At 37.8% G+C, this 14225-nt stretch overlaps 2 protein-coding genes across 4 annotated transcripts; both read right to left on the reverse strand.

Annotated features, from left to right (window-relative positions):
* Positions 1-408: 408 nt before the first annotated feature.
* LOC101174968 (enhancer of rudimentary homolog) lies at positions 409-2732 on the reverse strand. Its single transcript, XM_004083466.4, has 4 exons — positions 2599-2732; positions 2096-2183; positions 1087-1207; positions 409-1007 (listed from the first exon to the last, which is right to left on the reverse strand). Exons 1-4 carry the CDS (start codon positions 2599-2601, stop codon positions 905-907), a joined length of 315 nt encoding a protein of 104 aa, XP_004083514.1. The 5' UTR covers positions 2602-2732; the 3' UTR covers positions 409-904.
* A 492-nt stretch (positions 2733-3224) lies between these two features.
* Positions 3225-13677, reverse strand: LOC101161692 (papilin). 3 transcript variants are annotated; one of them, XM_011491596.3, is made up of 20 exons: positions 13494-13676; positions 10211-11683; positions 9987-10076; positions 8891-9000; positions 8757-8817; positions 8580-8682; positions 7580-7716; positions 7129-7449; positions 6859-7035; positions 6635-6785; positions 6480-6560; positions 6351-6369; positions 6178-6259; positions 5487-5759; positions 5234-5410; positions 5001-5151; positions 4845-4925; positions 4489-4645; positions 4336-4414; positions 3225-4040 (listed from the first exon to the last, which is right to left on the reverse strand). In XM_011491596.3, the coding sequence occupies exons 3-20, from the start codon at positions 10041-10043 to the stop codon at positions 3738-3740; spliced, it is 2520 nt and encodes an 839-aa protein (XP_011489898.1). In that variant the 5' UTR covers positions 10044-10076; positions 10211-11683; positions 13494-13676; the 3' UTR covers positions 3225-3737. The 3 variants fall into 3 exon arrangements, with proteins under 3 accessions (XP_011489898.1, XP_011489897.1, XP_020570258.1); XM_011491595.3 differs by having other exon boundaries at positions 6351-6366; positions 9987-11683; positions 13494-13677; XM_020714599.2 differs by having other exon boundaries at positions 9987-11683; positions 13494-13677.
* Between the last annotated feature and the right edge of the window lie 548 nt (positions 13678-14225).

Here is a 14225-nt window from a genome sequence, read left to right on the forward strand (position 1 = left end):
TTTTTAATTAACGTAGCTTCCGGTCCTTTTTCCCCTAGATGTCAGAGGTTTACCTTGTGTCCTTATAATTATAGTCTATAAGGACAAAGACAATTGGATTTTGTGCAAAGGCAGCTCGTTTTCCACTTACACTGTAACAAACAGATTTTTCCAATGTGTTACACATTCTGATGTTAAAAGAACAGAATTAAGATAAATGGGCTAACATGAAAGGGGGAAAAATCAGAGTACTTAAGTTGTATTAAATCAGATTTCTTAAAAGAAAACACCATTACCAGATAATTTATATCATATTACATAATTATTGAAATTTTCTGGCATTTTAAGATTTCATAAAATTTTTGCTAAACATCTTAATGAGCAGTTTACAAAAATCATCATGTGGTGTGAAAATGTTGAACACTCAAATTGAGAAGTCAGAAAACAGTTTATTTTGTAAAAATCAAAAGCAATATGGAAAAAGTTGCGTGGCAAGTAAAACAAAGGGGTTTACAAAACACCATTTTACAACACTGTTCAGGGTTTAATGGTAATAATGAAAACAAATTCTTCTGTCCTGTATGACATAAATAAAGCAAAAGTGTCCATTCTTCTAAAGTAAATCAGACGCATTTAAGGCCTGTAGAACGTTTACAAAGGAAACTCTTTTTAACCAAATTTTTAGCATTTTCTATGCTTTTATTATTGATGGTTAGTGGTGATCATCAGTCTTATCCTACCAATTTATTAGAATGGGTCTTAGAAAGTCGACAAGGAAGATCCAGTTCAAACTGGGGAACATAGCTTCTTATTTCTACTCTATTTTTCAAACCTACTACTTTCTTTTTCTTTTCTTTTTTTAATATTACAATACAAAAACCCCTCTCCATTTGACTTGTCAGATCCACACACATTAAAGAAACCTTTATTTTGCTGCCTGTTGAGCCTGACGTCGCAGCAGGACATATATCTTCTCTTTAATCCAGTCTTTGTTGTATGGTTGGTATGTCTGCGTGTCAGCTCTGTACCTGCATTAGACAATAAGTCTGTTTTTATGGGAACACAACATCAAACGGGAAATTGGCTTTTATTTAAACTCATACTTACACAAGACAGCTCAGATCTGCCAGGTCATCAATGAAATCAAACAACTGACTAATGTCATACGTAATGGAGGGACTGTTTGGATTCATCCGCTTTAGATGCTCTTCATACATCTTGCAAACTCCTAAAAAGAAGAACGATGAGCTGAGTATGACTGGTAAAGTGCCACAGATATTTTTAAAAAATGTGCATTCGATAAAAACAAGACTGTACAATTAAAAATAAAAAAACTATTCTGGTGAAAGAGGACAGCACAAATGCCTAAGAACTACCTAAAGAAATCTGCATGTAGATCTATTATAAAGCTAAAACAAAACATTTAGATAAGAAACCTTGACAAAAAAGGAGCTAGAGAAAAAACATTTGGCCAAGTATTTGTGCAAAAGGTGAGGTTATGTGTATGCAAACACATATGACACGAATTTCTTGACATAATGACATTAGCTGACCAAATTACATGTACTCTAATGATTTTTAAAGTAATCGAATGGTGTGAAAACATGTGCCACATGGGAATCTTGGAGTTTTGAAGAGTGACTGAGGCCAAACAGGAGTTTTTAGTGTGGCTAAAAATAGAACAAGTGGTTTCGCCCTGTCACTGTAATAGAGCTATGCCCTCAGCAAAATGTATGTAGAAGACAAACGCAGGCGTGCTAAAATGTTGGCATTAATATTATTATTATTATTATTTAAATTAAGAATAAAAAGGGAAAAAGTCTTAAGGTATTCCAAATTACAAAACTTCTTTGTTTAATGAATATTGCCAAAACTCTGGAGGGTTTAAAAAAGTACTCACAATAAAGTTCAGAGGTACAGAAATAATGTAATATGCAAATGTATTTTTCATTAAACTAAATATAAATGATTTGATCTTTTTTTGTTGTTGTTTAAAACTAAAAGATAGATCCACCAAGGCAGGAAACGATCAACTTGTATTTAATAATAATAATAACAATAAAGTTATGCAGTAATGCTAAGTAAATAAGGATAATGATGGACTGATCGACTTCACCTTCCATGCATTCGTTCACTGACTCGTAGTCAGCATATGTGCGGCCCTCTGGTCTCTTTGTGGGCTGGACAAGCAAAATAGTGTGCGACTGCAAAACAAAAATAATTCTTAGAATAATTATGAAAGAATAAGTTTCATTTTCTCCCGAATAAACAATTACCACAAACTGCATTTAAATAGGTCTGTCTTTGCAGAGAAATGTTACAGAATCGCGAGAGACGACTGAGAGTTCCAGTAACTTCTCTAGTAACAAATCTAAAAATATTCTAAATGAATGTTTCAGCGTTCTACAAAAATTCAAACATTTGACAGGCGAAAATTGGTTAAACAGAAGCTCAAATGACCAAAATTAACTGTAATAATGACAAAAACTAAATGTATTTGAAGTAACAAACGCTTCCACGTCGTTAGCCTAGCGACTTGTTTAGCTTAGCTTTGAGAGACAGACTTAAGATAATATTATGCCAATTTTATCTACAAAAAAATAAGAACGTAACCCTTACCATGTTTCTTGACTGCAGCCCCTTTTACTTTAGAGGGATTGCAAAATGAAAAGGGAAATCGTTAATTTCGACAAGTAAACCAGCGTGAAATTTCAGTGTTCGTTGTGGGGGGAGAAATAAAATACACTCACCGGAAACTACGTGAACCTCTTCCGTTTTCCTTCAAAATAAAACTCTTTCTCCATTGAAACGACCTAACATTTTTTTGTTGTTGTTTAAAATAATACTGGTTTTGTATTTGATGTGCAAAATATTGGATGGTTTAAATGTCTAAGTATGTAATGATTTAGGGAACAAAATACAGTCTAAATCCAGAAGATTTTCTTTTGTAAAGTTGCAGTTTGTTATAAAACTACCAGTGAATTTGGTTAATAGATTTAGTAGAACCATTAATTTAGGTAAATGGATTGAGCTGTGAGAAATGTCCACAAATCAATCACATTTTTAAATGTTCCAAATTTACTTTAATCTTGTATATAAGAAACAGCCTGTACCTCACCCTACCACCTTACCTTAAAAATGTAAATAATTGTTTAATAGACACTAAAATAATAGTAGTCCTGGTCAGACAAATATATCAATAAAAACTCCAACACGCTCACACTCATAAATAACAACACAACAGCTGCAGTGTAACCAAGGGTTGAATGATTTATTACATTTAATGTTTAGCAACTGTAGTCACTTCAAAGTTTTTTGTGATGCTGATTCCTGCCCAGAATTCACAATAAATAAATGAATATGGGAAGCATCATGGAAAATATTACAAAATTAAGAAAAGTTTGGAAAGTCTGAGTAAAATGTTGCAATTTAGTAAAGAATAAAGAAGATAATTAATATTCTAAAATCAAGATAAGTGTTAAAACTCTGAATGTGGTTAGTTATGATGCATGCTTCATGTGTTGACACTAATATTTGTTAAAAAGTGTGAAATTAGAGAAAAATCTGTTGGATGTTGGCATCAGAACAGCGTAACTTGGAAGAACCGCGTAACTTGAAACAAAGTTAAAATTTATTCAGAACACATTTTTTATAGAAATGTGTAGCACTTTTACAGAAATACTTTTCCAACTTCCAGAGTCCAAATTTGTCTTTTCTTAATTTACCACCAATCTATGCATAAGTATGTACCATTTGCCTTATGCCCTGTAATAGACTCCAACATGGTTAGGCCTGACTCGTACAGATCTTAGAAAACCTCTCCTGTAGATCCATCTGCGACGTACAGGGACAGGTACTGTCCTGGAAGCCCCACATTGTTTCTGGCAATCATGCTCAGATGCAAAATTATTGGCATTGCCATGGCAGCCTCCGTACCAAAACTCCTTGCATTTGCCAACAGCAGCATCATAGGCAAATCGGGCAACCCACTTTTCACAAGGGCCTTCATCACGAGGCAGGGAGCATGCAGAGGCGTGATCAACAGGGACAGGTGGATGTTCCTGTTTTCGTAAAGGGAAGCAGAAATAGTTGTAAAACGTCTTATTGATTTGACAAAATATGACAGAAAGAGCTTTTATGGAGATGATGGGTCCTCAATACCTAAACAGAAGGGTTAACCAGCTTGGTAAAAAAAAAACTCTAAATTGAAATATTAAACATTTGGTTTAAACATGTTTCACTTTTTTTCTTGTGTGGTGCCCAAAAACAGGCTTGGGCAGAAAAACAAACTAAAATGTTTAGTTGTTAGTCCAGGTTAGCTTATTGATCGCAAAATGACCTAAAACGGTCTCTTACCTCAGCTGTCTGATGTTCAGGACATCCGAGCTGTCCATCCCCTTCAGCTGCAGTCACTCCATCCTTACAACATCCAAACCTAAGAACCATTTAGCTGTGGGTTACTTTAAGCTTTTCCATCAGAACTAGATTAAGTCCAAGAATGGATGCTACCTGCTAAAAGAGCAGTCTTCAGTAGGACAGCCGTCGTTTTCGGGGCCAGTGGCTGTAGAGTAGCCATCAGGGCAGCATCCATGCACTGACTGTGCACAGTCGGGGTCTGTCACAGCAGGTTCGAGGTCATCGGCATTGTTTGTGTCGGGAGATGGTGCTGAAATGAAATCAAAGAACTGTTTCATGTTGAAATATTTTTTAATGTTAAAAAAAACAAAAAACTAATGCTGACCTGATCATTCTAATGGTTTTGATTGGCTAAGCAATACTCACATTGACCATGAGATTTTATTAAAAGACAAAAAAACTTGTTATAAAACAAAAGCTAGATTCTTGAGATGTGCATTTATAATTACTGGGAGATTCCTCTGGAACATGAGGCACAAATCTTCGTGTGGTACCCTCTTCTGTCCCTGGATCTTGAACACTTGGAACACCTGCAAAATGAGTACATGAATATGTATTACGACAGTCATCGGATCACATCAGAATTTGTTAATATTTTTGCTCACTTTGTGCCTCATGACACGGTTGAGTGTTGCACGACTCAACAGAGTTGGGTTTGCTTTCTAGTCCGCACTGGTCCTCAGAGTATGGATGCAGATCAGTGTCGAAACAGCTGACCTGCCTCTCCCTCACACCTCCACCACAGCTCCTGGAGCACTGCAAAGACAAAAAAGGAGATTCTGCAGCCTCGGAGCCTTTTTCTTTTAAAAGACAACAGACAAACATTTTTTTCACTTACGAGTTCATATTCTGTCACGTGCCATGTTATCTGTGTGTAGCAGGCTGGTCTGCGGCAGGCCTGGACAGAAGCAGGTCGGACCAAACCTCTGCAGGCGCGGTCAGACAGGTGCTCTCCTCTTGGGCCCACACAAATCACCTCCCTCATCTGATGCCCTTCACCACAGGTCACTGAGCACTGAGGAAAAAATGCAGCAATAAGTTCTGGTTCACTTGCTTTGAAACACAACAGTTTACAGCCGGATGACACACACCTCACTGAAACTAGAGACGCTGTACTCTACACATGGAATCACATTGCACTCCTGCTGAACTTGTGGCTTCTGCAAATGTTGGGTGGTGCAGTAGGACTCATCCACCACCTCGGGGTTTGATAAATCCTGAAACACACATTCCACCCTGCGATGCTGCACGCCGCCATTGCAGGATGCAGAGCACTCGCTGTAGACTCCGGTCCTGTAGACGTACGTGGAGTGAACGGAGTTACTGTCATAATCCACAACCACAGATTCTGGATGGAACGATACCTGCAAAAGAAGAAATGGCAACAGTGGGATTTAAACAGTTAAAGGAAACAAATGCATTTAAAAAGTTATAATTAAACACAAGAGGGAGAGTTCTCCTTAAGTATTTTTTTAACTCTCCTAACACCTATTGATAAAAATATGCAGCAGAAGACTTTTGGAAAATCATTAGTGATTTTTTTCATAGCTGCAAAGAAATTCAGGTGTCAAGGGGTTTTAAGAGGCCTGTGTACTAACTTTGGATGGGAGGCACACATCACCAGTAGGTGAATTAACAGCAAAACCTTGAGAATTGCTGGAATTCATAAAAGATACAGAAAAATCTTTGTATAACATTCTCACAAGTAAAGTCGGATAGTTATTTAAATGTATATATAATATATGTTCAACACTGTAACAAGAAAAAAATTGTGATTCCTACGTCTGATACTGTCTGATACTCTGGACATCCAGCTCTTCCAAATCCTTGAGCTAAAGTCACTCCATCCAGACAACAGCCATACCTGAAATGAAACATTTTTTCACATGATTGAAATTAAAAGGTTTGACAAAAAAACAAAAACAAACTCATTTTGGAATTGAAAGGGGTTTTACCTGCTGTGAACACAGTCTTCTGGAGGACAGAGAGGAGAGGAATGATGAAAAATCCAATACAGACATTCATATTTTTTAAAAACTGCACCAATAATTTCAGGTTCATGCATTTAAATTTTCTCCACTGACCTAAATGTTCTTCCAACACATGAGGCACATATCCTTCGAAAGTGCTTTCAATTGCACTTGGATTTTGAAAGCTTGGAACCGCTGTAGAGGAAACATTTTAGTGGAAAAGCACTAAGTTTTATATCATAGCATTTTTTCAGTCATATTTTGCTTACTTTGTGGCTCGTGACATGACTGCGTGTTGCATGACTCAACAGAGGAGGGTTTGCTTCCTAATCCACACTGCTCCTCGGGGTATGGATGCAGATCAGTATCAAAACAGCTGACCTGCCTCTCTCTTACACCTCCGCTGCAGCTTCTCGAGCACTACGTGACACAGTGGCCATGAGTGTGACGAGCATTGTTTATCAAAAAAATTATCCATTTTTTATTTACTTACGAGTCCAAACTCTGTCACATGCCATGTTATTTGTGTGTAACAGGCAGGTCTACGGCAGGCCTGGACAGATGCAGGTGGGACTAATCCTGAGCAGGCATGGTCAGGCAGACGTTCTCCTCTTGGTCCCACACAGACCACCTCTCTTGTCTGCTGCCCTTCTCCACAGGTCACTGAGCACTGACGGTCAATGCAAAAACCAGCAAAGTTACCGCTAAACCGCTCCTTAGTTCATGCATTGTACTGCCAGCCTGTATTAGAGTAAAAACACACCACGCTGAAGCTGGAGACGCTATATTCTGCCCTGTGCTCTCCACAGGAATGCATATTGCAGGATTTCTGACTCAGTGGCTTATGCAAGTGTTGGATGATGCAGTAAGACTCGTCCACCACTCGGGGGTGTACAGGATCCTCAATCACACACTCCACGCTGCGATACTGCAGGCCTCCATTGCAGGATGCAGAGCACTCGCTGTAGAGACCCGTCCTGTAGGTGCACGGGTGGGTCTCTCTTAGATGAGGCACAGAAGGCAAAGTGAAATGTAGAGTTTCTGTGTCGTTGTCTAGTCCCATAAACTCCTCGTGGGTCAATGCCTGAAGAAAAAGAAGATACCAACACAGAGATTGTGCTTCCATTTTTGTTTTATAACTTCAATCTAGCTCTGCAGCCATGTGACTTTTGGAATATATTAGAAAATGTTAAAGGATTGTCCTTTTTTTTTACCCGGCAGACCCCTTCAACACAGATATCAGTGTGTCCCTCGTTACAAGGAGTACCATCAGTCACTTGAAGTCGATGTTGAGTTCTGTAGAAGACGTTTTGCCCACTTGGTACACAGTTCACCTCGCAGGGGTTGGATGCTACAGCGTTTAAAGCATAAAAAAAAGAGATCATGTTTGTCAGCAGTGCATCATGGGTAAGAAGTGACAACTAGATCAATTTTTTTGTCTTTTTGTACAGAACAGAGGTCTGCAACCTGAGGCTCTGCAGCCACATGTGGCACTTTTATCCCTCCATTATGACTCTTTGGGTTTGAAGAAAAATGATAAAGTCTTGAACAAATAATCTTTTTTTTTGTATTTTTAATTAATTAACTTAGTTAGTAAAGTTTAGTCATTTTTGTTTAGATTTTTAACATGACAAGTAACTGAACACAATAATATTAAAAAGGTTCGGGTTTCACAGCCTGGGTTACAGGGGCATGACCTGAGTCAACTTCTTGAAATGTATATGTATTTGTTGTTTGTGTGATCTTGTTTGAGATGTATTGGAACTAAATTTCCCTCTAAGGGATTACTAAAGTATGTTTCAATTTGAGTATAATTTAAATATATATTTATATAGATTTTTTTTAAATGGATATATGGATTCATACGTTTAATAGTAGTAGGAAAAAGGGATGATGGTGCATCTTAATTTTCTTTATAGATGTAAATCTGCTGCAGCAGGTCAATCCTTTTTGACATAGGGTTTATTTTATTCAGAAAGGAACTTGTATGTACTGCTATCAAAAGTTAAATATATATATATCTGTTATAAGTCAAGTGTAAATATTTGGACACTAAATGTTTTACTGGAATGGTCACGAAAAATAAATTGAGTGTATTTCTCTAAATGGTGAGGTGGGGCTTTGCGTCTCTCACTGGGTTTTGGTCAGTAAGAAGACCCGATTGGCTCTGTAAGCATTAAAGGTTTTAGACCCTTGGTATGGAAGATTACAAACCCTCGTAGTGCGGCACCCAGCTAAGACGGTTTCCATGGTAGTCCACCGTGTCAAACTCAGAACACTGCACCTCTCTAAAATCCTTCAAACCAACTGGACATGGCTGTTAAGACAAAATAGTAATTAAGCAGCATATAAAGCAAAAACTTGTGGATCTTTTAAGAAAAAGATAATTACCTGCGTACTACAGGTGCGGTAGGACTTGGAAGATCCTACACAATTGTGCCCTCCATCTGTCCTGTAAGCGATTGAAACTTATAATGTATATTTATGTTTCCCATTTCTCTTTATGCATTTATTTTATGTCTTACCTGGAAGTAATGCATTTCCTGGTTCTCATTGCAACTCCAGTGCCGCAAGTACGGCTGCAGGGCCCGAAGGCCCCAAATTCTCCCCAGTAATCATAGACGGGTGTATTCAGCTAAGATTGAAAAAAACAAACCGTGCAGTAAACAACATAAAAATAAATTCAATGATATGGGAGAAACCTTCCTGCATTCAGCCAGTGGATAAACCAGTCTGCCCAAATGAACAGCCAGCCAGAGCATGCAACGTGAAAACTGGAGCAGCGAGCCACAAACCAACCCATTATTGCTTCATGATGACCTGCCTCTTTGATATATGAAGAGCATCACTGCTGGCACAAGTGTCAGGACACGTCATGAAACCTTTATGGAAATGTACGGCGGAGACGTAAAAGTTATGGAAACAGCTTTGCAAGTAGAGATGAACAAAGTCTCACAGCACTTTCAAAGAATTTGAGCTAAACTTTAGTTCAAAATTTAGACAATTGGATAGAAAAAATTTATTTGTATTTATGTTATTATGGTTTTCCTAGACATGTGTATTAGGTTACATCAAATGAAAGTTGTATTTAGTTCTGTCTGTTTGGGTTTTTTCTTTTCTTTTGTTTTGTCGGAGCGTTCTGGCAGGATGCTTTGAAGCCCTTTATTCCAAAAAGTGCCACTTCTTGACATGTTGATGACAGATTTGACCACAAGTTTTTGACTCATGCAGCAATAAAACCAGGGAGCAGACAGTCTCCTCTTGCAAAACAGTCACGGTCTGATAAAATCAACCAACTTCAGTTCTGTTTGTCAGATGAAGACATTTATATTTGCAAAAAACAGCACAACAAAGAGAAAACACTCTGAAAAACCAATTCTTGTTTTACATCTCTAAGACTATTTCCAACAGTTTTGGCCCAGGAAAAATCCATATAAATAAATATTATTTCCAAGTAAAAGTACAATTGTCTGTGGAGACATGGATTGTCGATTACTTACTGAAAATTTAAATCTTTATATTTTACAAAACTCTTTTTCACCTGTAAGAAATATGAAAAATATAACATAGATAATACTTAAAGAGACATGCATTTTAAACAATATTATCAATCGAACTTACAGTCAAAGCAGGTATAGTTAGCAGGTGAAGAAGGCCCAGGACTTGCAGGATATTCATGATCACCAAAAACCACCACTGGACTGGCAACACCTGCTCAAATTATAATACAGCAAATTCTATCTGTTGTATTATTTATCACAGCTTTTAAAGACTGGAGTAAATATGCATAACAGATGAAAAACACATACAAAAAAAAACAAATCAGAAACATTTGCTCGTCTCACCTTTTCTTTGGACTCACCAGCAGCACTAAAAGGATGTGCAACTGGGAGGAGAGGTTGAGCCCTGACAGCCAGCTTTCTATACTCTGACCTGCTCCACTCCCTGAAACCCTAGCCCATATAGTGTCAGATTACAGCCACACACACACACACACATATGCCTTTTCAGTTTCCAAAGATAGTTTTTATTCTGTTTTTCAAACTATAATGCAGAGGTTCATGGGGCAGAATGTTTAAGGAAAAAAAAACATATAACTTTTCTGCACAAATTCCATCAAGTGACACTTCAAACCCTCCTCACTCATCTAATGGGATGCAGTAACCTGCATCATCTGGAAAATCAGTGTCCACCACATGTTCTGATGTTTTATCACACATGCTATAATGAAAACCAGTTCCTAAGAACCTGACTAAAAACCAAGCAAGCATAAAAACTCTTCAAACTTCGTAACGAATGAGCTTTTATTTTTACAGCCGTCTGACCACTGATTGCTCCTCTTGCACATCCCATAGCCACTAAGTACAGGCCGATAAGTCACAGCAGAGGAGCTTGCAGGAGGTAATCATCGCCTTCAGCCTCAGTTTAGGTTAAATTTAGGGAGAAAACCTCAGGGAAGCATGCTTGGATAAGAGGAGAGAATGGAAGATGGACAAAAGGTAACCAGAGGCAGCTGGAGGAGCATCGAGGCAGATAAGAGGCCATGATGTGGTCTTAATATCTACTCAAAGTGCTTGACTGCAAAAAGTCAAGACGTTTATATATTAAAAAATACCATAAAGACATGAATCAGCATTTGTGCATATTTTCTAAGATTTCATAATTTTTTTATTAACTTCAAAATTCTGAAGTTCATTATATTCTCCTATAAAATTCTGTTTAAGTTTTAGAGCATATGGGGTCTCAGATTAAGATAAAAAATAAGAAAGCATAATCTTCTGCATGTCAAACACAATTCCAAAATCTCACAAAGCTTCCTTTGCAAATCAAAACTCAGCTCTTTCAAAGTGCAACTCACAAACCCCAAAGCTAAAACCACCTGCCCACAGTGTTTTACAAACAAAGTCTCGCCGTCTGTCTCTCAGAGTTGCCGGTTCAGCTTTTGTGCTTGCTTCTCTTTGGCTTCAAAGGCGCTCTTGGTGCTGAACAGGTCCTCCACTGATTCCACTATCTCCTGCATTTCCTTGGAAAGCTCAGCGTAACTCTCCTTCAGCTCGTCCTGCTGGTGCCTTAGCTCCACCGCCGCACGCATCAGTTCGCCGGCCTGGTGGCTGCAGTGGCTCCGGAGCTGCTCCACGTCCGACAGGAGCACCTCCATGCTCTTCATCAGCTGCTCCAGACGGTCTGCTGTCACCTCAAACTCTGAGGCATCCAGGTTCTTCATCTTTGAGTTGTCTGGTTCCTGGATGTCAGCTTTTTCTTCAGTGGTGTCTGTCATCTTCATGAAGGAACTAAAAGCACCTCAGTACTGCAGAAATCTGAAAGTAAACAAAATCATTTATCTGTTAAAGGTGTAAAAGTTAAAAATAATTAAAACCCTCAATTTTAAAGTTATTTTGCAGCTTTAACTCTGACTATGTGCCTCTCAGCTGGTGAGGAGTTTAATCTCCCAGTAGGGGGTGAAAAATGCACTTCAGACTAATCTCCACCACTGATGCACCTGTGTGTGTGCGTAGGTGTGTGTGTGTGTGTGCATGTGTGTGTGTGCATGGGTGTTTGCGTCCAGGTGCCCTTTCACTGGCATGTGCTGTTCTGTAATCCTGCGTGGACATCAGTCCCAGGCAGTGCTCTCCCTCAGATGACCATGGCTGGCTCAGATGAGCAGCAGGCGGGATGTCAGATTACGTGGCTCTCCCTCCAGTGCTTTGGCTGTGCGAGTGGACAGATTAACCCCGTCCTTGTGAAGACCTCAGCGGTTAGCCGTGACACAAGCATTGTAAACCGGAAATCTATGCGATGGTATTTCTTGTGTTTTTTAGAATACATGATGCCTAAGCTGTGTTTGAATTTTCATTTTGAAAAAAATATGAATGAAATATGGTTAAAAAAAACTCAAGTAAATTAAAAGGTTTGTGCAGCAAACAGACTTACAGGACAAAAACTCCTAAATTGGATAAAAAAAAATTATTATTAGGAAAAAATTCTTAACCTTGAGTCAAAATTTATGTTAAAAAGAATTTATGTGAAAAAGGACCTAGTCACATTTTTTTGTCTTGGATCACTAAAACAATGAGGAAGGATGATGACGTTTTATATCTCATGATATAATCATTAAAACTTACAGTCTCAACAAGTTTTAACACATTTTAGTGATTTGACCTATGTATTTTCATGGTACTGACATGTTTTTATATTTCCGTTTGCCAAAATTGTTATTGTGAGTTTTGCGTTGTGTTCATGTTCTGCTTTGTGTTCAACCTGAACAACAGCGAGAAAATTGTTCTGGTTGCAATTTGATTTCCTTTTTATTTGTGTGTAAGCTCTTTGGGACTTGACAGAAAGGTCAAGAACCGACAACAAAAACTACACACATTTATTAAGAATGCTGAACAATTTTTTTTTTTAGCAAAAATAAAATTAATTCAGGACGTGGTAATATAAAAAACATACATTTTTGTAAAAACTGTAAATTATTTGTATCATTTTATAAAATAATATATGTTTTTCAACTGCTTCAAGTTGAATATGGTAAATTAAAGCACCAATAACAAATAGCAACATGGTGTGCAGCATATTAAAGAGCTGGTGAAGGCTTCTGCCCTTTAAATGGCCTAAGAGATAAAGAGTCCCCATGATGACCTCACCACCCTCACTTCTTATCAATGGGAGACAACCTGTTTAGGGGGAGGCCAACGTCAGGGGACACAGAAGTGCATGTAAGCAAAAGTAACTATACTTTAGAAAGAAATGAACTAAGACAGTTTTTTAAAAAGAATAACTGAAGCTTTTATAATTTTTTTAAAATTTAAATTAATTGATTAATTTAATTTAGTCCGAAAAATGCATTTTATGCAACAATGTCAAAAAACGATCTCGTGTAAAAGTCAGTCTTTTATAAGTATGAAAATTTAGAATGATATGAAAGAGATTGTTAAAACAAAAAAGGTAAAAACTAAAAAAATATATAAATAAAATATATAGCTATTCTTAGGAGTAAAATAAAAAGTATAAAAACCATATATGAAGCAAATATAAGTACAGATTTACCGACATGTCAGGCGTAAGAGATTAACTAATAAGTATAATTTTAGACAAAAAAAGAACAACGACAAATGTAAAAATTCTTACGTTTTCTTGTGGTTATTTTCTGAGAGCATTCAGGATGTTTTCCACTCACAAGCTGAAGATTATCTGGATGAGTATGAGGGATGGAGCTTTTCTGCACCACTGAGGGTCTGCCCCCTGTGTCTGATTCCATGTTCCCTTTAAGAGCATTCGATCACAGAAAAAGAGAACCCTGAGCAGACATTCAGATTTCTATCAATATGAAAGGCAATTTTTGACAAACAGCTCCAAGTTTAGCCAGAGAATTTCCCAAACGTGTCCACATGGGGGCAGCCTTACAGTATCCAACCGTCCTCAATCATATCCACACTCCAAACTTTTTTTTCTTTTCTTCAGACAACAGTTGTTGTTTAATTACTTCTGTGTATGCAATCCGTGTCTTTTTTTTTTTCTTTGATATTTCAAAGTTTAGTCTCCCAAAGATGCCTCACCATTTAAATCATCAACTTGTTGATCTTTGCACGTTCTATAATGTGTGTGAGTGCTGCTTGGGGGGTTTCATGGGGTATGGATTATTTCTCTCTGGGCCTTTTTCAGAGCGTCCAATCAGGCGTGAGGCAGAGAGGAGAAAGGGGGCTTTGTTGTGGCCTCAAAAAATAGATTCCCTCACGGGGGTTTAAAAGAAACATGCTCGCAACAACTGCCCGACCCTTTCAATCTGCACAACCATACTTGAACCCATTTCAAAGAAAGCATAGAGTGAAAAAAGCGTCAATTAGGGCACGTCTGGAATTC

This window comes from Oryzias latipes, chromosome 24 (genome assembly GCF_002234675.1).
Source record: "Oryzias latipes chromosome 24, ASM223467v1".
Taxonomy (NCBI): Eukaryota; Metazoa; Chordata; class Actinopteri; order Beloniformes; family Adrianichthyidae; genus Oryzias; species Oryzias latipes.